The 22,778-nt window shown below is 36.6% G+C and overlaps 1 protein-coding gene across 1 annotated transcript in view; it reads right to left on the reverse strand.

The window, feature by feature from the left end:
• The window catches only part of LOC125231053 (synaptotagmin-15-like), a 129,916-nt gene that overhangs the window by 80,172 nt on the left and 26,966 nt on the right, over positions 1-22,778 (reverse strand). Inside the window, exons 3-5 of the mRNA XM_048136397.1 lie at positions 17,714-17,920; positions 10,330-10,492; positions 4,787-4,926 (exon numbers count right to left, since the gene is read on the reverse strand). Coding sequence (XP_047992354.1) covers positions 4,787-4,926; positions 10,330-10,492; positions 17,714-17,920 — 510 coding nt within the window. The remainder of the gene's footprint in view (positions 1-4,786; positions 4,927-10,329; positions 10,493-17,713; positions 17,921-22,778) is intronic.

A 22,778-nucleotide genomic window follows, 5' to 3' on the forward strand; every position in this document is an offset into this window, starting at 1 on the left:
CAGTATAATAAAGAGTACAATCGTCAATCACACAGTATGGCTACTCCCGCTCCCCGCTAAAAGTGCCGCCCACCCCCTCTCGGTTACCTCACAGTTACCGCCTGTTAATAACAGTCGACTTCTCATAATTCACTCATCAGTTTAGACAGTGTTCTAGGAACGCGCCTCTTTCATATATCTGATCGCCAGTGTCTGAGGTGTGCTAGTACTTTAAATGGCGCAGTCGGTAGGATACGAACCTACGCTCCCAAAAGGAATCTGATTTCCAATCAGAAACCAAAATAAAATTAAATCAAGTTAAAAATCATAAAAGTGACCTGTCTTTAACCTTCTTATTTGATAGTGTGAACATTTACCCCCAAGTGGCTTAAGGAGCCCTTTGAGGGTATATTTTGTTAACTTTTATTTAAATACCATAAAGATACTATTAGGCACAGATTATTAAAAAGTTACCAACGTAACAGATCCCTCACTTGCCCGCAAAACGACAAACACCTACGTTTTATAATACTAATAAGTTACTATGTAAAGCTCAGAAGAATATTAGGTACGTGCCACGCGACTACTCAGTCGGGCGCGTCGCGCCCCTCGGCCACTTGTTCATTCGAATGAACGGCTAGCGTGTAGGTACTAGGTAGGTACTTAACGCGCGACCGCGAGCGAGTGACGTAGGCCTGCTATAGGTGTGTACTTATTCCTGGGTTATTCTCTCTTTTATATTAATCTAAGGTTGAGGGACATGTTTTGTCTGAAAACTTTTGTAAATCGATTTACATATCGTCACTACTTTAAAAAGAACTTGTATCTTCGTCTGTCAATGAAAAGAATATTGAAGTAAGTATGTATGGAATGCATATAGACTTACTGCGTTTTAACTTTGAGGAGCAGCGTGAGATACGAGATTTTTTAAAAGTAGTGACGATATGTTTATCCACTTCATTGCAATTTGCCAAAGGTCGCAGGTTGATGACCGCAATAAATATATATTCAAGTCGTGAAGACATTACCATAGACTTATTAAATTTATTTGCAATTTTGCATCTCAATTCGTACCTGTTTAGAAAACTTTGTAATGCTATTAGAATACTAAAATGCTGTTCATCATTTTAGCTAAAAGACGTCTATTGCTGGAGAAAGCTTACCGGTGTGCGTAGCCGAATGTACAAACGCTCATGAAACGCTCAAGATAATATCTCTTTCGTAGCTATCTATCTCTATTGCTCTTGCGTATTTGCGCGACAGAACCAGACTACCTTTCGCGGCGTTTCGTTTTCGTTTCGCGTCGTAGAAATGCCATTCGGCTAGCAGTAGTTTTGTATATATATTTGTATTCTATATATAGAATACTCGTGTATCTAACAAAACAAAACTCAAATACCGTATAATTCAAACTAGGTACGTCTTCTTCCTCAGTTAAGTATATTATATATACAGCTCAGCTTTAGGCAAAAATAATTATTTTATACAATATTTTAAGCAAGAATTTTTTTATGCTAAAAACGCTCCAGCGCCTTTTGAGTGTTTGTTTAATACGATGTCTCAGGAAATTTATTTTAGGGCCCAATTCGCAATTAATTCTTACTTGTGTACCTTGCCAACCTAATTATGGAAGTTGCTCGTCGGTTCTTTGACCAGCTATGTAGGTGTTATTCCGAAGCGCTGGTGGCCTAGCGGTAAGAGCATGCGACTTTCGATCCGGGGGTCGTGGGTTCGAACCCCGGCTCGTACCAATGAGTTTCGGAACTTATGTGCGAAATGTCATTTGATATTTGCCAGTCGCTTTTCGGTGAAGGAAAACATCGTGAGGAAACCGGACTAATTCCGATAAGGCTTATGCCCTTCCGGTTGAAAGATCAGATGGCAGTCGCTTTCGTAAAACTAGTGCCTACGCCAAATCTTGGGATTAGTTGTCAAAGCGGACCCCAGACTCCGACGAGCCGTGGCAAATGCCGGGATAACGCAAGGAAGATAATGATATGTAGGTATTATTCCACTAGGTCACATTTAGCTGAGTAACTTACCTAACAGTGTAACAAAAACGTTTACTATTAATCGGTAGATGGCGTGAAAAACTTGATATGTTGAGATTTTTTTTACTAAAATTCGAATTTAGAACATCAAGTCTTATTGTTCAGTTTTTTTTGGTCCTTACTACTGACTTATCACATAAAGTTTTTCACTGCGTCTACCGTATTATTTATCTAACTTCTCATTACGTGCAAATCATTAAATTAAATTTGTGGGCCACCCATCAAAGATATCGTTGCGGTGTGGCTCAAATTTTAGTACTTGGCCGGTTCTTATTTATAAATATAGTTATCAAGGTGCACTTTTCGTGGCAAATGGTACGGTTGGCAAAAAAACAAATACTTACATTTAAATATTCACTTTGTTCTTAAGTACAAAATAACCTTCTTAGGATTACACCTCTACGGTACAAAGCCTTTTCCGACCAACTATATATTTTTAAAACAATATACGTCAAATGACATTAATTATGTCATAAAAATACATTAGGCAAAGTGTAATTATTATTTTAATCTAAATAATCAAATGCACTCTAGATACGACTCAAGTAGTTCAAGTCAAAAGTAATGCACGAAGCCAAATAAATCTGTTTCATGAACAAATTTTTGTTATTTATTCAATGTAATTTAGATATTTCAAAATCTGTTAAGTACATAATTTTTAAATACTTGTGTAATTGTTTTTTTGCCAACCATACTCTGCCACCAATACAGCACGCTGATAACGATCTTTACTTATTTATAAAGTTTGTCGTAGGTGAGAATGATAGACCGATTTTTAAAATATTTTTTAAAATTTTTCCTTATTAAAACCAGAGTTCAAAGGAAGTTTCTATTAAAATTATTAAATTTATGGGAGATTGGGCGTTCGCTTGGAATGCCAAATTAATATAAGCTGCCTATTGGTACTTTTCGAGGCATACATAAATTTATTAAAATCACTTCAAATAAAGGATTAAATATAGGATTTACATACTTCATACTGAGAATCGTACCTCGATTTTTTAGCGCCACCCATTAAATACTATCATAACTAAACTGATGATAGTGATGATGCCTACAATTTTTTTTTAAATGTGCATTGACGTAATATCATGATTTAAAAATAAAGAAATAAGTAAGTACCTATGTCATTTGTTCTTATAAGAAATAAAAACACGCAAAAATATTTGGGGAAAATATGATTTTGGCCACTTTCAGGCTGCGACACAGCGCCATCTAGGCCTAAAAGGCCATACATTTCAAAGGTACGCTTTTTTGTATGGGCTTTGTCAGTCCAGTACTAAATCGTTCTTGCTTCAAATAATAATCTATTCGTACACCTGGAAAGGAACTTAATCATTTTTGGGTATTTATTTGAGCTTTTATAATCTAATAATGATTTTACGAGTACCAACTCATACAAATCATGTCATATGTAATGTAATAACTTATTTTTTGATTGATGTTAAAGGTCTTGGCAATTTATTTCTTGTGGCATTCGACATCATTTCCTTTCGGTAAAATGGTTTTAGCGAGAATCAGGTCATAAATTAATGTAATGATCCTTACGACGCAAGGTAATGTGAAACATTTATTTGATATTCGAGTAATGGGAAAATGTGCGTAATTTCATGTGTAGGAAAATTCCAAAACAAAAACATCGGTGCCCTCAAACTTAAAGAGCTGCGCTAGGGTATTCTTTTGTCGTAGTCTAAATCTAAATACTTACTGAATGATATTTAAAAATATTTTAAGCGCGTGTTAAGTTTAATAGTATTTTATACAATCGTGATATAATACAGAGCGTTTCAGTCGAGTAGGTACCATGTTTAGGCCACGAAGCTTGCTGCGTGGCCTAATAATACGGTACGAGAGAGAAAAGCTTAATTATATCACTACTGTATACAATATTTTTTCTATGAGTCATCACCTTCATCATCAAAGGACAAACAACATCATCATTCAAGTTAAAATTAATGTTAATAGCGTCGTTCATCGCTGTATCAACCAGGGATGTAACGGACCTCTGCTTCTGCTTCCGTTTCTGCGGAACCTCCGTCTTGTTTTGCACATCCGCTTCGGTTCCGGTTCTGTTATTTTTCAAACGGAAGTTATAGCGGATGTCGAAACTAGCGAGACGATGGGAGAACTGGGACGTGAGCGGCGTAGGTACATCAAAGACCAACACGTTTATACCTGTCATTCGCTCATCTCTCCGCTACTACGTGCTGCGATACTAAATATCAATCGCTTCATTCGATTGCTCGCCAATATTTTGTCCTGTCCACCTATTTCTGTAGCGAGTGAATAACTATTCAGTGGTGCAGGGCTTATATCTACGATTCCCTTAGATGCAGACTGCAGGAAGATAAAGCTGCCAGTTCAAGGTGATTTTAATTTTTGGATTGTAATGATATAAGATTTTTAAAACCTAAGTGGGCCTAAAGGCTGATTATTCCAAGCTAGTTCTTCGAATTTCCTGGCAACCAATTATTTATAATAATTAACTGTCTCTGATTGGTCGATAACGCGATAGATAAAAAAAAATGTGTTTCAGATGCAAAAAAAATTGCCAGGTATCGCAAATTAGTATAGAACTTATATGAAGTTCTATTTTTGAAATTATTACAGTTAACTAAAGTGAATTATAATGAAATACACTGAAAAGTCAGCACTTATAGTTTAGTCTATGGTGTCCTAATTGACAGATTAAAGTCGACGATAGAAATTTTTTTTTAAATAAATATGTTTGAGTCTCACGTGAGTTTTATACTTACTGAATGAATTGGACCGTATTTGCGAAGGCATGGGCGGGCAAAGCACCTCGCTGCCCAGACTGCTCACGGAGATGACGTCACGTAGCTCGCCGAGCGACGACGAACGGAGTGTAGGCAGAGAGAAGTTCACTTCTTTCGTCCTGTTCAACACAAGTTTTATTGAAAATGTTGTTGAATAGAAGGTTTTATGTAACTTTGTATCGTGCCATCTGGGATTTAATTGAAAAACAGGGATATAATGACTGGACTAGACTAATGTCAAGACGTGTTTGTTTACTTATTAAGACGCTACAGAAGTGAAAACCTAAAATGGAAAGGAGCCCCCCTTTCAATTTGGGAATTTATTTAAATAATAAATATACTTACTAGTGTTAGTAATTAGACTTATCGAAAAAAATCGTCCGTTAAGAACAACTCAGTTAAAAGATATTGCGAAAAAATCTTTAAAGTCGAGGTTCCGCTCTCGAATGTTTCCTCCCTCAAAAGTTAATCAATCGTAACGAATGTCGAGAATCTGAACAACAATGAAATAATCTGTGTCGGACCATCTAGTTTTTTTTGCGCCAAAATGAGAAAGGCCGTTTTTGGAAATTTTTGATTGGCTCTAGCGTCTTTAAAAAAAAAAATTAAAAAAAAATCAAAACGGTCAGACACAGATAAAAATAATAATATTCTCTGTTGAAAAAATCATTGCTCTATCTTCAAAACCAGGAGGGAAATAATAGTCGAAAGCGTTTGAATGGAGAATTGACCCCTCCTGTGTCGTCTTAATATGAAAGACAGAATTGGGCAGCCAAAGTTCAATTATTTGGTCCTGTTTACAAAAGTTTTATTGAAATTGTTGTTCAATAGAAGTTTTTATGTAGCTTTGTAACGTGCTATCTGGAGTTTAATTAAACGTAGGGATAATGTTATTTGTTGTTGACTATTGCTAGGACGTCCTCGTTTAGTAGTAAACTAGATATAAATATGATAGGTACAATTTTGGCAGCGAAAAAATTCCTTCTTTGGCCATGTTCAATATAAGTTTTATCGAAATTGTTTTATGAGACTTTTTATATAACTGGGATTTCAAAAATATGGATAGGTAATGTTGAGTTGATGTTTATTTTTGCTTAAGAATGACTAATGCCAAGAACGCCTAGTAGTATTTTAACTAGAGGTATATAAATATAAAGGACACAATTATACAATTTAATGTTCCATGTTAGAGGAAGCAGAAATGATTCTTCCCCTCTCGTGAATTGAACCTAGGATCTTTACTCCGTAACCAAGGTAACTTAGCTATTATCTCCAGCTATATACATTAGTTATTAACATCTTACTCGGAATTGGAATACCTATATTACATTCTAATGGAAAACAAAACAATTCCTGTTATTGTTTTGCTCCTACTCTCGTTGCTAAGCGATAACAAAGGAACAAAGCCGATAATGAAATTCTAATCAAATACGTGCTCATGCTCACGTAATGTATGTACTCGTACCTAGTCATCAAGGGTAACGTAAGGGGCCCACACATTACTAATTTGCCGGACAATATATACATACATGATTCCATATATAAGTAGGATAAATAAGCCTAAAAATACCTATGCTAGGTTATATGGCGCCACTAACTTTAATAAACTCATTAGACATATTGACCGGGACATAGACCGTGATTACCTTTTTGATTTTTGTCGAGCTCCCGATATTTCGACGCAGTTGCATGCATCATTGATCACGGAAAAACATATCATATCCCGGTCAATATAACTCTAATGAAAATAACCGTGAGTTATTCAAAAATCAATAAATCAATAAAACTTTTAATAAACTCCTTTGTAAGGATCTGGATCAAATTGACAAAACTGAGGTTCTAGAAGTTTTATCTTGTGTCAAGAATCGGCATTCCTACTTTGACGAAAAATACTTTGACAATACACGACTAAGAGCCAATTGCATCAACCACAGTTAACAGACACGTCAACGTCACGCAGCAGGTTTATGGAAATTCCCATACAAAAAAATTGCGAACACAAAATTCGGTTTGGTTTAACCATCCCTAACCGATATCGCCCGGCAAATTCGTAACTTGTGGTCTTTCTAGTTAGCTCCGAATGCTTTTTATTTACAAAGCGGTCTGAAACCCCAATAAAATCAAGCTTAACCGAGCCTGGTGACCCGACAGTCTTTAGATTCCTTCTCATTCGCCTTTTACTGTAAACTGACCCTCCTGTCCAAGCACACTTAGTCCTTTATTTGTATTAAAGCTTTGTTCGTAGTCTTGAAGACAGAGAAACGACATTGCCTGCAGATATATTTAATGAGCTGACCTACATTAAATAAACCGAAATAAAGCTTTTATTTCTCTTGCTGTGAAAGTGGGACGTTGCTCATTCTAGGGTTTTTAAATGTAGGTATTTAAACTATATTGCACAATAAAAAAGCGACAAAAAATGGCGGACTTAGTAAACGCTATGCTGGGGTTTTTTAACTCATGTTTTTTTAATGATGAGCTATGAACGAATTGATGTGCTGCGATGTATTTTTCCATTCAAATTTTATAGAAATATACAATAATAACTGTATAATTTTGTCATGTTTAGTATACTTAATACACACGTCTATCGCCTCATATTCCTAAATTTGTCCAATTCTGCTGTCGTCAGCCATTCTTCATTCGTCAACTTAGTCTGCAGTCATTATCATCTTTGACCATAATGAGTTGTTGGCCTTTTTATTATTTCGACTCGATCGTTTTTGGTCATTTCGTATTTGGTCACATTCTAAGTTGGTACCGACCTAAGACTATGAAAAAATACGAAAAACACAGTTTTAACAGTGAATATACCGAAAGAAGAATATGACGAGTAAAGAACGAGACGGATTAAGATAGAGATGAACAACAAATTTGACCGTAGATGAGAAAGACCATCGACGATCGTGACGAATAAAGAATGGCTGACGAAAGTAGAATCGGACCAATTTAGGAATGTGACGAAAAACGAACGAGACGACCCAATAGTATACCACGCGTAATACAATCATCATATTATTCCAAATAAAAGGTAGTGTTAAAGTCAGTTGAAAGAAATCCATAATGACTCGAACTATTAGCGCTCTCATTACGTTGCATTCAAAAAATCTTGTCAGAAATGGATGCTTTTCATCCCTTGGTTACCAACCTACTATAAACAACGAGATGCCGAAAGGCCAAAGGTCAGACTGTACCTAGATAGGTATATAGTATCTTAGATCGAACTGGCAAACACGTCCTTTCGTTTGCTTACTCCATTACTGCGGTGAGTACAATCGGTGCTTCTATTCAAAAAGGTCCTAAGAAACTTGTGTTCCCTTGCTCTTTGCGGATGTTGTGAATACCGCCCAATCAAATGTTTGTTCTTCCAAGTAGCGCGCCTTTGAGTAAGCTCCACACTCCAAGATAAATCTCTATACCTATTATCTAGGAACTCTAATCCACTTCAGCGTTGTTTTGCTGTGCGTCACAAAAAGGGTACTTTTAGAATTAACTTCCCTTGAGTTTACATACATAGCAATTTACCAGACCCTTTAGCACAACTTGCCTTGTTGCGCGCGAGTCCATACATCAAGCGCGACTTCAAGGCAAGTTGTGCTAGAGGGGCAGGTGCCGTAACCGAATGGCATTTCCGCGACGCGAAATGAAAACGAAACGCCACGAAAGGTAGTCTGACTCTGTCGCGCCAATACGCACGAGCGATGGAGATAGATATCTACTAGCGTTTCGTTTCGTGAGTGTATCGTGAGCGTTTGTGCCATTCGGCTACGTACCCAGGTATGTGAATAGGTAGCTAATTATACACTAGCATTTGTTTTTATTGTATGTATCTATGATATTCTTTGTTATTATTTTGTAAAATTTGGAATTGACGATCTTTAAGTGAAAGTCTTTGTTCTACAATTGTGTGAAATACTGTTTCTTTTTCTTTAATAAATAAAGATATCTATCTATCTATCTACCTACTAAACAGTTTACTGCTTTCTATTTAAATAAAGTATCCTCATGATTTTCATCCAAATAATAAACATTTGATACGAGTTAATTACAGGTTAAACCGCAGCCATTATTTTGTAAATATTATCACTACAGGTACTTCACAGCCCTGCGTATCATATTTTAAACAAATTTCATAAGGCAAACAATAATTTAATTAATTGAATACATCGCGTGTTAATTAGTTACCTGTGTAAATGCATAAAATATTCTTTGCATTATTTCACGCAATGAACTCAGTTTTATTTCAAAGAACTGTAAAGTAGTCTGCTGCACAATTATTTCTCAGTTAAAACTTTGGTCGTTATAAAGTTACGAAGTATTGCGACTAGAATTCTTCGACCGTAAAATAGCGGTCCGTTTCTTCGTTTACCTGTCAAAGTACTAATTTGCTAGTAAAAGTTATCAGATAGTTGAACGAACACGCTAAGTTACAATCATCATCATCATCATCTCCTCCTAGCCGTTTTCGGCTACGGCGACTGCGTTTTACAGTTGAGAGCGTCGTTGGTGTTACAATAACCTCGTAAGAAACGGTGCTTTTGCGTTTTAGCCTACGATGTATCTGGGGACCATTTCTCGAAGCTACAAGTGGTAGGCAATGTCTAATATGACAAGTTGGAAAGAGACTTCCGCGTGTAGCTTGTAATTTTCAGTTTTGAGAAATGGGCCCCAGGTCATTGATACCTATACCACCGTAAGATTTGTAACTTAAAACTATTTATAGTAGCATGGTAACGGCGTCGGGAAGGGCTGTTTTTGCTACTTCCATAGTATCTACACGTACAATGCACACGTGTACACAGCTGTGTAGGTACGGTACACAGTATAAAGTAAAGCACTCCATTCTAAAGAGTAGGTAACACTTTCGTGATGAAATGAAGATTGTTTTATTTGTTTTGTTAATCTGTATACGTACAGTCACCGGCATAAAAAAGTGATGATTTATGTACCTATTTAAAAATATTTTAAGCGGTTACTCAAATACTCACGTATTAAGTCGATATAACGCTCGACATGTTTCGCTCCATTTCCCCTCCCGTGATTATGAAGGTATATTCTTGGATCGTCTTGTTCGTTTTTCGTCACGTTCCTAAATTTGTCCGATTCTGCTTTCGTCAGCCATTTTTTATTCGCCACGATCGTCGATGGTATTTCTCAACTACAGTCAATTTCGTTGTTCATTTCTATCTTAATCCGTCTCGTTCTTTACTCGCCATAATCTTCTTTCGGCATGTTCGCTGTTAGATCTATGTTTTTCATGTTTTTTCGTAGTCTTAGGTCGGTACCGACTTAGAATATGACCAAATACGAAATGACGAAAAAGAAAAAGGCCAAAAATTAATGGTCCAACACGATAACGACTGCAGACTAAGTTGACGAATGAAGAATAGCTGACGAAAGCATAATCGGACTTTAGGAACGGGACGAAGAACGAACGAGTCGACCCAAGAGTATACCATTACGAACAATATATCATGATGAATATTTAGGTACGTAACTAAATACGTAATACGTATACGTACATGTAACATGGTCCAGCGATATCATGCGGTGGATACACCAAGATCGGCGGTGACGGTGTCGGCGATGGGCTGTTCTTGCGCCTGCGCGCCACTAACACTCCCGCCATTATGAGCAGTAGCACTAAAGCTGCGCTCGCGCCTCCCAACGCAACAAGGGCCGCTTCTGCAAGAAAAACACTTGTAACTTAAACAATTTTTGTGTTCAGTTTAGTATGAATTAAACTTTATATTTGTATCTACAGATACAGATATAAAGTAGATTTTATTTACTTCCTTAAAAATCTTAAATCAATTATTTTTAAGATACATGACCGAACCTACCCCCGCAAATAATACCTATAGATATTTATGTATATGCATTTATTGTGCCCACTGAAATTTACGCATCTAAAGTAATAAATTAAAATAATCAATTAAACTTGCACGAAAACACTTAAGACAGTGACTGCAGTTGCTCGCTTATTCTAAACTAGATGCTAATTTAATAAAACTATGGAAACGGATTAAATCGCGTATAATGAATTTAAAGAAGGCCCGTTTGAAGATCCCTACAGTCGAGCGCCGGCCTGCAATTCTCCCTTTTGTTAGAGGGGTCACAGATAGGATCAGCCACATCTTGAAACGGGCTTCTATTAAAACTTATTTCAAGCCTATGAAGAAGATGTCCCAATTCCTGAGGCCTGTGAAATGTCAAACTCCTCTACAAAGCGCGGGAGTGTACAGGCTAGACTGTGAGTGCGGCCTATCATATGTGGGACAGACGAAACGAAGCATTTCCACACGGGTGAAGGAACACATAGCGGATGTCAAGCACCGTCGGCAAAGGTCTGCAGTCTCTGAACATGTCATGGATAAAGTCAATCATGCTATAAAGTTTGACAAGCCTCTGGTTCTCGCTAAGGAGAAGCGATATATACCCAGAATGTTGCGAGAGGCCATTGAGATCAAGAAATATCCAAACTTTAATAGAGAGGATGGCTTTACTTTACCACCGGCTTGGGATCCAGTAGTACATCTGATAATGGAACAAGCACGACGAAGGCTGTGAGGCATTTGTGTTGTATGGTGTTGGACATTTGCAGTTTGTTTCTTTGTCAATTTTGTGTAGATTAATTGGTTAATTATTTTTTAACAGAGTAATGGTAAAATTTTTTGAATATTGTATAACTAGCTTTATTAATAGTGTGTGAACCTGCCTTAGAAATCTATATTATTTGTGGTCATGGTTCGTTAATATTTCTTGTAAGTGGGTAGGTTATGCACATTTTAATTTTTCCTCAGTCACCCGTTGACCACGAACGCTGTAAAGAGTTCGAAACGTCGGGATGTATTTTAAATTCATTATACGCGATTTAATCCGTTTCCATAGTTTTATTTCATGAGTAACTATCGCGGTAACCGAAGACAATATTAGATGCTAATTTGCTAAACAACAAACTTCGTGAGGAAATATTATCTCCAGAGTGTAATTTGGAAGTTGAAGTATACCTACTAAGCTACTCAAGCAAAGTGAGTTCTTGAAATTAGCACCTACGCGAAGTACTTATGCTTTTAACATTATTATATGTCACGCTCAGGGCGGAATTATGCTAGGGATGTCCACTGGGACGCATCCCTCAACAAACCCACGCATATTATGGCTTTTTAAGAGGAAAAAAATATTAAAAAAAGTCCTGTACTCAAAGTAAATTTTACTTTCAAGGCTTTATTGGTATGTTGGATTTTAACTAGCGACAGCTTTTACTAATGACACTTTTTGAATACAAAGATTCAAACGTCGGATAGGCAGAGCACATCTTTATATTATTAGCTATTGGAAATAAAGGCCTGAGTATACCTACATCACAAAAGATCATTTTATCACGCTAGGTGGCGCAGTTAACCCCCTGCTGTCACTGTCGATTCACAAAATATATATTTTCAATTTTTTCGGGTATGGCAATTCGCAACACATGCAGTTTGCCTGCATTACTCTGTATATCGGTCCTAAACTTTCATCGCGCCCGTTTATCTTGAACCACAAAAAAAAACATTCTAAACCTACTTACCACTGCTCAAATTTCGGCTACGGTCAAATATGAGATTCAACACATTTAATTAACATAAGTAGCTTCAAAACCGAAATATATGCAAAATGCTTAAGAAATGTTAATTTTATACATAAAAGGTTTCCTTCAGAATGTAGCCGCGGCATAATGAATTTAGGCGCAGATTGGTATAAGTACTAGTATGTATTTGGGAAATGCTTAGCAATAGATGAAGTAACTAAAGATGACTTTTAAAGAAAAAATACAATGTGCAAAACTACTCACATACAAAAAGTAATGAACGATTACGATTTTGATTCAAATTATAATTTTATTGACAATCGGTTCATAAGTTTAGTACCTACATGACTGTTTTTACTCGTTGTGCAATTTATTTACCCGAGCACGAACTTTGTAAAAAATTCGAAACGTCGAGAAGTTGGTAATTCATTACGCGATATTATTATAATCCGTTACGCCGTGTCTTGCGTGGGCGACGGTCGCGCGACCGTCGCGCGACCATCGCCGTCGCGTCTCATACTTCCATATCGATAAGATTTGATTTCGTATGCGTCGCATCGCCGTCGCGCGACCATCGCGCGACCGTCGCCCACGCAAGGCACGACGTTAGAATAGTTTTATCCCTTGAGTAAACCATAGAACAACGAAAGATAAAACTCAGTAATTGATTTTAGTAAAGAGGAATACGCTTTTTGTATCCCAAATATAAGATTCCCACTTAGTGACCCGAGGAAGACCCCTAAAACTCAATGAAACCATCACACGTCTCTTAAAAGCACTCTGATCCGTGTAAGCCGCTTAACGACTGTTTTCGGCCTAAAAGCATATCTGCGGAACAAGTTGTTTTTGACACTTTCTATCCCTGTGTACTTTCAAAGATAGTGTTGAGGGAAGTTACTGTGAATATACCCGACTCGAAAAATGACGGTAGAATGTTGATAGTGAATGTGTACCTACTGATACTTTCTTCATGAAACATACTGGTAACATTAACATAAAGCGATTTAAATCTCAATTAAATGCAAGAAAAAATACCAGTCCAGTAATTGCCAGTATTAATAAGTTTACAAATCAAATTGAATTATATGAAACATAGTACTTTAAAAACCGTTTCTAATAGTTTAGTGTGTTGCACTTGTCAGATAACTAGCTTTTGCCCGCGGCTTCGCTCGCGTTAGAAAGAGACAAAAGTAGCCTATGTCACTCTCCATCCCTTCAACTATCTCCACTTAAAAAAACACGTCAATTCGTGGCTTCGTTTTGCCGTGAAAGACGGACAAACAAACAGACACACACACCTTCCCATTTATAATATTAGTATGGATTAGTATGGATAATTATAAAAAAAAATAATTAATCAGAGGCTTGAAAAAAAAACATGGTGCTAGTAAAGTACGCAAAGTTTTCGTCATTTATGTAGAATTAGAGCGAGCAACATAGTATTGATATATTTTTACCCGAATTTATAATATAATCAGCACATGGTCATTAATTCCGATGTTCTATCATTTGAATACCCAGTGTTTCAGAGAACAAAAGATGCCCAAAGAGACCAATCGGTACATCACTATTCCCGTCATGACCGTCGTTACCATCCCCAGCCGCCGTCAAAACTTTCTTATCGCGCAGTTTCCAAGGACTTGACAAAATGCCCTCAATGTCGAGAGCTTTGCTGGCCTAGCCGAAATGACAATCATTGACGCTAGACGCCGATCTAAACTCAGTCTAACTCTGTCGCGCCAATACGGTCTGGCGTAGTGCGACCGGTCTGGCGTAGTTGGTAGTGACCCTGCCTGCTAAGTCGCGGTCCCGGGTTCGAATCCCGGAAAGGGCATTTATTTATGTGATGAACACAGATATTTGTTCCTGAGTCATGGATGTTTTCTATGTATATAAGTATGTAGTTATATCGTCGCCTAGCACCCATAGTACAAGCTTTGCTTAGTTTGGGGCTAGGTTGATCTGTGTTAAGGTGTCCCCCAATATTAAAAAAAAAAAAAAAACGGAAGGGCGATAGAGGTCGTAGCTAACGATATTATCGTATAAGCGTTATAAGCGTTTGTGCATTTGGCTAAGTATCCTGGTCCTTTGGTCGTAACTTTTGTGACGTGAATAACTGCTTTAATGATAGATGTTTCAGACGTTTTTGTAATTGTTAATTGTAATTTATATTTAAGTTTACTTAGCCGTGATCCACACACAAGCGACACACGTCGTAAGACGCGGAACGGACGTCAGCGCCGCGCCGCCCGAGTGTAATTTGAAAAACGTCCCTCAGTAGGTACATTTTGTATAGGAAGTACCCCAAGCGACGCGGCGCGCGCCTCAAGCGACGCGTCGCTTGGGGCGCGTCGCTTGAGGTGCGTCTTACGTCCTTCCTATACAAAATGTACTGAGGAGACGTTTTTTATTTAAATTACACTAGGACGGTGCGGCGCTGGCGTCCGTTCCGCGTCTTAGGACATGCGTCGCCTGTGTGTGGATAGTTCCTTATGCTCATACTTATTGGTGCTCGTGAGATGGCTATATAATGTTATAGTATAAGTTTAGTTTGTATCAAACAAGATAAGGTCCTTTACACGGTTTTAGCAATTGAATTGTCGGTTCAACTAGATTTGTACCTACAGTTTCACCCACATTTAATGTTAGTTTCACGAGATATTAAAGACAAAATACTTATCAGCAAAATTTCAATCGTCTCTAATAGAGTCGTCAAGAACGACCTAAAGCATTTCAGGCGAACATTTATAGGGCCGTTATGACGATAGAAATACGATATGGCGTCATGAACATTTTTATGAACATCATTAACTACGAAGGTTTTATAGGTTTGTGATAATTTAACGAGGGAAAACGCAAATTTTTCCCTACAACCTGTTACAGTTTTATGATAGCTACATATTTGGTTTTGTGAAGTTCATGACCTTGCTGAATACTTATACGAAATTAATAATAAAATTAAAAAGAATTCCTTTAACGGTTACTTGGAATGTAATATAAAAAAATTGATAAGACTTCTCAAATAACATAATATAAAAGATTGGCATTTTCATTAAAAATCTATCACAACTGGAAATATGGACTAAAATTTCATCTTTTGATACTAAAAACTTAAGTAAGGTTAAAGCGTATAAGTGTGTCATAAGGAAATTGTATCTGGCCTTCACATTTTTCAAACAGAAAGTTCAAAATTTAAAAACAAAACATTGCCCTAGGTCACACAAAATTTTGATATCATTAAATTTATCACAACTGGAAATTAATATGGACTAAAATATCGTCTTTTGATACGAAAACTTAAGTAAGGTTAAACCGGATAAGTGTGTTATACGGAAATTTTATCTGGCCTTCACATTTTTAGGTAAATTAACAAAAAGTTCAAAATTAAAAAAAAAAATCATTGGTCTAGGTCACAATAAAAATAATGACTTACGAGAAAATTATCTCTTTCTTCTCCGCGCTTGTTGAAATGCAAAACACAGTTGAAACTTGGTGTCGTTTTTTATCTTTTAATTTAATTATCCCTTAAGGGAAAATACGAAAAGAGAAAGTTGAAGTTTGCAAGGAGAATCGTTAAAAAACAGGTCGAATAAAAAATAAGCGACCCGGATCACTAATTTCCACGTAGAAGTAGTCGCAGTCGTATTTTTATTGTTTATAAAAACAAATGTAATATTTCTTTATTTTAATATCTTGATATCACGTCAATACACATTTTGAACAAAATAAATTTGTAGGCATCATCAGTGTAGTTATGATAGTATTTAATAGGTGGCGCTAAAAAAATGAGGAACGATTCTTAGGATAAAGATCGTCAATCCTTATTATAAATCATCCTTGCTACAACCGTGTAAGTATATTGAGTAGTGCATGTTAAAAGAAAAAATACCAATTAAAGTGTTTTAATTTTTTAATATACCCAAGTAAATGTGGTCTGAAACAAATAAAAAAGTTTCTCAGACATTTCACCAATACATGCAACAGGTGGTGTTTGCTGAGGCTACGATATAAACCCCTTTAAGCGTTTCGATATATTTGCTGTGTTGAAACACAAATATTGAATTTCAGTAGCAATTTGTTGGCTCGGTTCACTTTATAAGCCAATGAATAAAGCTCCTATTTACACTATTTTCAACAATAAAATGCACTTAAACTTTTGGTACCTACGTAATATTAATAGATACCGTAATATGGCTGGCTCCGATGGCGGCGGTAAATAGGGACACCAGTAAAGTGTGATTTTCCTGACACTACTAAATATTTACTTATTTACAAAGTGAACCATAATAAATTCAGCAAAGTTCAATCGGATGATAAAACGCCAAACGCCGCAGAAATATTGCAGTCTGGCTTCGTCATGCCAATCCTCAAGAGCGATAGAGATAGATAGCTACGAAAGAGATATTATCGTGAGCGTTTCGTGAGCGTTTTTTCATTCGGCTATGCACACTGAAGTGCGATATAAGCGTTAACTATACTGATGACGTTTGTTAGGTAGCTAATTCCGCTCCCTTGTTCCTCGTAGATAACTGGTTTTGTATGAGGAAAAATAATTCTTCTTAGCTAACTGGGTTATGAAAAAGGATTTTTTATTTCTTCGTAGATAACCATTATTTTTTGCAGTTTTCTACGAAGATTTTTTTTTCTTCTTTGCTTACCCGGTTTTAAAATGGGATTTTTTCCTCATTATTATGAGGAAAAAAATCCCATTTTAATACAATTATTCCCATTCCCATTCCCATTCTATTGAATACAATTATTTTATGCGGTTTTCTACGCAGATTAGTTTTTCTTCTTAGCTTATCCGGTTATGAAATGAGTATTTTTGTTGTTTGTGGAAACCCGTTATTTTATTTGGGTTTCTAAGGGGAATAGTTTATTGTTCCCAGCAAACGCAAACGGGACTTTTTATTATTTATAGAAAATAAAACTACTACACCCAACGTTTGAAAAAATAGCTCCATTCTTTTAGAATATTTTATCAACATCCATAACATAAGTTCTCTATTATATGGAAAACAAACCCACTTCATAACCATAAAAAATCTTAGTAAAAAACTGCATAAAATAATGGGTTTCTTTGAGAAAAAAAAAACCATTTTAAAACCGGGTAAACTGAAAAGGAAAAAAATCTTGATAGAAAATTCCAAAACATAATGGTTTTCTGCGAGGAAAAAAAATCCCATTTCATAATCGGGTAAGCGAAGAAGAAAAAAAAATCTTCGTAGAAAATTGAAAAAAATAATGGTTTTCTACGAAGAAAAAAAAACATTTTTCCTTATACAAAACCAGTTATCAAACTTGGTTATCTACGAGGAACAAGGGAGTCCACTCACCTCTCAAATTGACAGCATTAGCGATAGAGAAGCCGGTGACGGAACTAGCGGTGGGCGTGGCCTGCGACACCGGGTCGGGCGCGGACGGCAGGCTCTGGTAGCCGCGTGACGTCACTGCCTCGTCGTACTGCGGGTTCGGGTCATAGTACGCGGGTTCGGCGCGTTCTCCCGGGTTTTCTGACTCCCCCGCGTTTTCTGACTCGTAATCTGACGGAAATAGACATAAATTAGAAGGTTATCCTCATACAGGACATGTTTTTGGTTAATTCCTTCGGGGCATAATTCGTCAGTAAATACATTTATTTTATTGATTAACATACTAAGTACGATAAAAATTATACAAATAAAATAAAGTAGGACGTTTCCATACCAAATTGATGCCATTTTAAAGCATTACTTCTATAATGTGACTGATTTATTTTCTGTATTGTATTTACTTGGTCAACGTAACTGAGACCTATACCTAATGTCTGAACTTTCAGTGAGTAGGTAGTTTCTTAACAAAGATAAAGTGTTTATTTTCAAGCAGACATGTAAATCAGATTGCAACTGCAACGTAGATAAACTTACATCCCACACAAACCCACAACTCAAGCATTTTTTTTTTAAGAAAACATTGTAGACAGAAAGGAAACCCACACACACACACACACACACACACACACACACACACACACACATCACACACACACACACACACACACACATACATTCACATTGCCGTGAATATTTAGCAAGGATTTCATTAAATCTGTGTAGTACGCTTTTAATAATGGATGTGGAAAACTATCAGACTTCTTTGAAGATGCGCCTGATGTCAAACAAATATTTCAACCCTTTTTCAATCATTAGCTACCGTGAACTCATCCCTATAAGGGATCTCTTCCAGCTAACCTTAAAATAAGAGATGTGCGAATAATAACCCAGTTCAAAAATGCTTAGAAGATCACAGCGATACAATACTGCCCTCTCATAGTCAAAACCATATATTATTTTGATAGAAAATATGCTACTTTTGAAACAAATTTAGGCCCGAAACAGACCAAAATATACGTACGAATGACATCAATATTATTTTAATATCAACATTATTTTAATATCAGATTAATGTCAGGTGTACATTCGCATTGGCCAGTAATCTTTATAGGTCTGCAGGGTTAGCACATGATTGGCCGTGAGAATATGTCACCGCGACATAGACTATTTACCCGTCCTTATGTCATGCATTAATACAACAAAATTAGAAGTTAGAAGAATACGTGTTATCTATCTCGCGGCGACATACTCTCGCGCAATAATGTGCTAGCCCTGCTGCAATGAATTCATGTCTGGGTAGACAGATACTTACTATACAGTGGGTACAGTCAAGTGTAAAAATATGGGTGCGTACAACTTATCAAAAATATGTCCCATAGCACTTTATGTCGGCGGAATAAGGTCTCGGTACATATTTTTGAGCGGATAAAATCGATACGTATTTTTGCACTTGACTGTACTTAGGTCATAAATTATGGGCATAGGCACGTAAGTTTTATCGTTCTAAGAGGCGGTTCTCGGAAAAAAGAAATGGATAAAGATTGAGTTTTATTCCCTAACCTTGTCTAGACAGTGCAAACTAAAAGAAAAAAGTTTTTTTTAAGTAAACGTTTTGAAATACTTACTTAAAATATGTTTCCAACTAAAGTATGTAATGGTAGGACATGATGAAAACTTTTTATCTAGTGGCGATGTGATAAACTACGAGTATTTTTACGATGAAAAAAAAACCACGTTTATTATAGTATTTTATGCAACTGGCGTTTAAGTGAGGTCAAAAAAGACGAGTGGAAAATGAAAATGAAATATTTATTTTCAAGTAGGCATATTACAATGCGCATATGAACGTCAAACGCCGGCTCTAACCCTACGCCTCAGCCTCGAGAAGATTTCAGTCCCCCCTCAGTTGGGAGGGGGGTATCCACTATGGGACCGGCAAGAAACTCGGCGGGCAACTTCTTTTCAAAACATTACATCTTATAACTAACATGCATTAAATAACAAGATACAATTTAACATGCAAAAGTATTCATCAAAGAATATGAACAGACTAGGTACTCTATGGAAATTAATTTCAATAAATTATATTATTGCTTAATAATACGTCGTTCTTCTTCAGAGAAAACATATCAAATTGTCACAGAAGAAAAAGATAATATGAATCTCAATATCATTAAATATGTAATTTACCTACACAACATAAAATATAAAATATTTGATGTGCTTTCTTATCCGAACTGTGTCCTCTATACATAATACAATTATTTTAATTGCTATTCGTTTTTTGTAGTTTCTGGTTCGGGCCATGCATGTTTGTCTGTCAAATAGTCCTCGACTCTGTAATAAGCTTTTAACATCAATGATTTTTTTAAGTAGTTCTTAAGAGCTGGGAGGGGTAATCTCAAAGCAGTGTCAGGTAACTTATTATAAAAATGAATGCCCAACAAATGACTTCTGTACTTTACGGACACGAAACTTCTTTATGGCAAGCTTATTTTTGTTTCTAGTGTTATAATTATGGATATCAGAATTCTTAGTGAAACAGTCTAAATTCTTAACAACATAAGTTATACTATCATAATGGAAGCTACAGTTAAGATATTAATTTCTTTGAAGAGTTCTCTTACTGATTCACGTGTTCCTAAGTTGTAAATAGAACGAATGGCTCTCTTTTGTAATACAAAGATAGTCTGTATGTCAGCTGCTTTGCCCCAAACCAGAATACCGCATGACATTACACTGTGAAAATAACTATGATACACTAGGCGAGCTGTCTCAACATTAGTCAGTTGCCTGATTCTCCTAACGGCGTATGCGGCTGAACTTAATTTGCTTGCTAGTTTCCTTATATGAGGACTCCATTGTAGATTTTTGTCCAATGTTAAGCCAAGGAACAGTGTTGTATCTACCATCTCTAAGCATTCATCATTCAAAAGTATTTTTGTATCGATTGGTTTAACATTCGGCAGAGAGAATCGAATACATTTGGTTTTCTTAGAATTAAGAAGTAAATTGTTGACAGTAAACCACTGCAGTACATCAGCTAACGTGCTATTAATTACATTGTAATCCGTAGATTTTCGGTCAACATTAAAAAGCAGTGATGTGACGTGAGTAACAATTTGAGGCGAAGCCGAAAATTGTTAATAAAGACGCCACGAGTATTTTTTTACTCAGTTAAACACCGTTGCATACAATACTTTTTCTACGACCATGCACTTACTTTTTAATAGTTTTCTAGAATAACTTTCGTGAAATTCGCACTATTTCCTGTATTTTGACGCGTCGGCCTCCCCTCTGTTCCTAGTCCGTTGCTTCTGGAAAGTTATGTATGAGAATGTTGGCATAATTAATGGAAGATTTTTTTTGATTGGGATATGTACATTACAGGCCGAGGTTATTTTTCATTAACCCTCCCCATCCCTCCCCCCTCTGCGTCACCCCTCTTCCCCCCCTTAAATAGCCGAAAATGCGGTTTTTCGCGATTTCTGACAAAACCGTTGTAGATACAGAAAAAGCGTGTAGGAAAAAAGTAATCCTTGATAAATTTACTACAAATCGTTCATTGACACTTTGGTTCTAGCACTTATAGGTTTCGCGTGATCCATCACGAAAGTTGGTCCTTTACTGCAATTTTCTTTAGTGAATGTTAAGTTTTCTCCCAAATTGCTTACGAAATCTGTTTGATATTACTAAAATATTATAAACTGAAAATGAATTTCAGGGGGAAAAATCACTACCATGGGTGGGACTTGAACTCACGGCTACTGGATTGATACTCCAGGGCTCTACCAACAGCTACCAAAAGCTCATCCCCAGTCATAGATACACTATATAGATCAATGGTACTCCTAGCGACTACTACTGTGAAAATATTACGTCTTAAATAGTTACTGGAATTCCAAGACGTATTGGAAATTCCACCCATGGTAGTGATTTTTCCCCCTTAATTTTATTTTAGTCATGAGTTACAATATTTTAGTTATATCAAACAAATTTCGACGATTTCGTATGCATTTTGGGCGAAAACTTAACATTCACTAAAGAAGATTGCAGCAAAGGACCAACTTTCGTGACGGATCACGCGTAAACTATAAGTGCTAGAACCAAAGTGTTAATGAATGATTTGTAGTAAATTTATTAAGGATTACTTCGTTACTACGCGCTTTTTCTGTATCTTCAACAGTTTTGTCAGAAATCGAGAAAAACCGCATTTTCGGCACTTTAAGGGAGGGTAGAGGGGTGACGCAGAGGAGGGAGGAGTGGGGAGGGTTGATGAAAAATAACTTCGGTCTATAACGTACATATTTCAATTTAAAAAAACCTTCCATTAATTATGCCGTAATTTTAGCTAATTTCCCCCTGCTATCCTGCCTCACCCTGTCGCTCGCACTCCCCCGCGCCGTCGCCAGCCCCCGGCGCCCCGCGAACCCCGCTGTATCCCTTAAAGGCTTCCTAACAATGCTTTAAGAGCTATATCGTATGCGTGGGTGCGCGGGGCGCCGGGCGGGGGCGGGCATCTTTTATGTAGGGTTTTAACGATCTATGTACGACACTGTAAATGACGAATAACAACACGGGAGTAGAAAAAAACATTTTCAGTACAGATGGTGTTTTTTTTACGCACTAGTGCGAGAAGTGGTTCATTATATGCCAGGTCGAAACTTCGGAGGTCCATCTGTACTGAAAAACGTCGTACGATACACGTGCAAAAAGGAAATTCGTAACTCGTGTCGATTTAAAACACTCCCTTCGGTCGTGTTTTAATTTATCGCCACTCGTTTCGAACTTCCTTTTTTTACGCACTTGTATCGTAATGTACTATTTTGTACGATAACACATGTATCGTTCTCAAGAAAAAGGTACCTTTGTCGCTTGTGTATAACCTCGTAACATCCACCATACATTTATGTTTATCCTAGTTGTATTTAAACTTTATACTTTTTATTTGATGAAACAACATAACTTACAAATAAACACTTAAACTAAAAACATACAAATAAAAACTTACAAAAAATTTGATCTAAAG

The sequence above is a fragment of the Leguminivora glycinivorella genome, chromosome 11 (assembly GCF_023078275.1).
Source record: "Leguminivora glycinivorella isolate SPB_JAAS2020 chromosome 11, LegGlyc_1.1, whole genome shotgun sequence".
In the NCBI taxonomy this organism is placed as follows: Eukaryota; Metazoa; Arthropoda; class Insecta; order Lepidoptera; family Tortricidae; genus Leguminivora; species Leguminivora glycinivorella.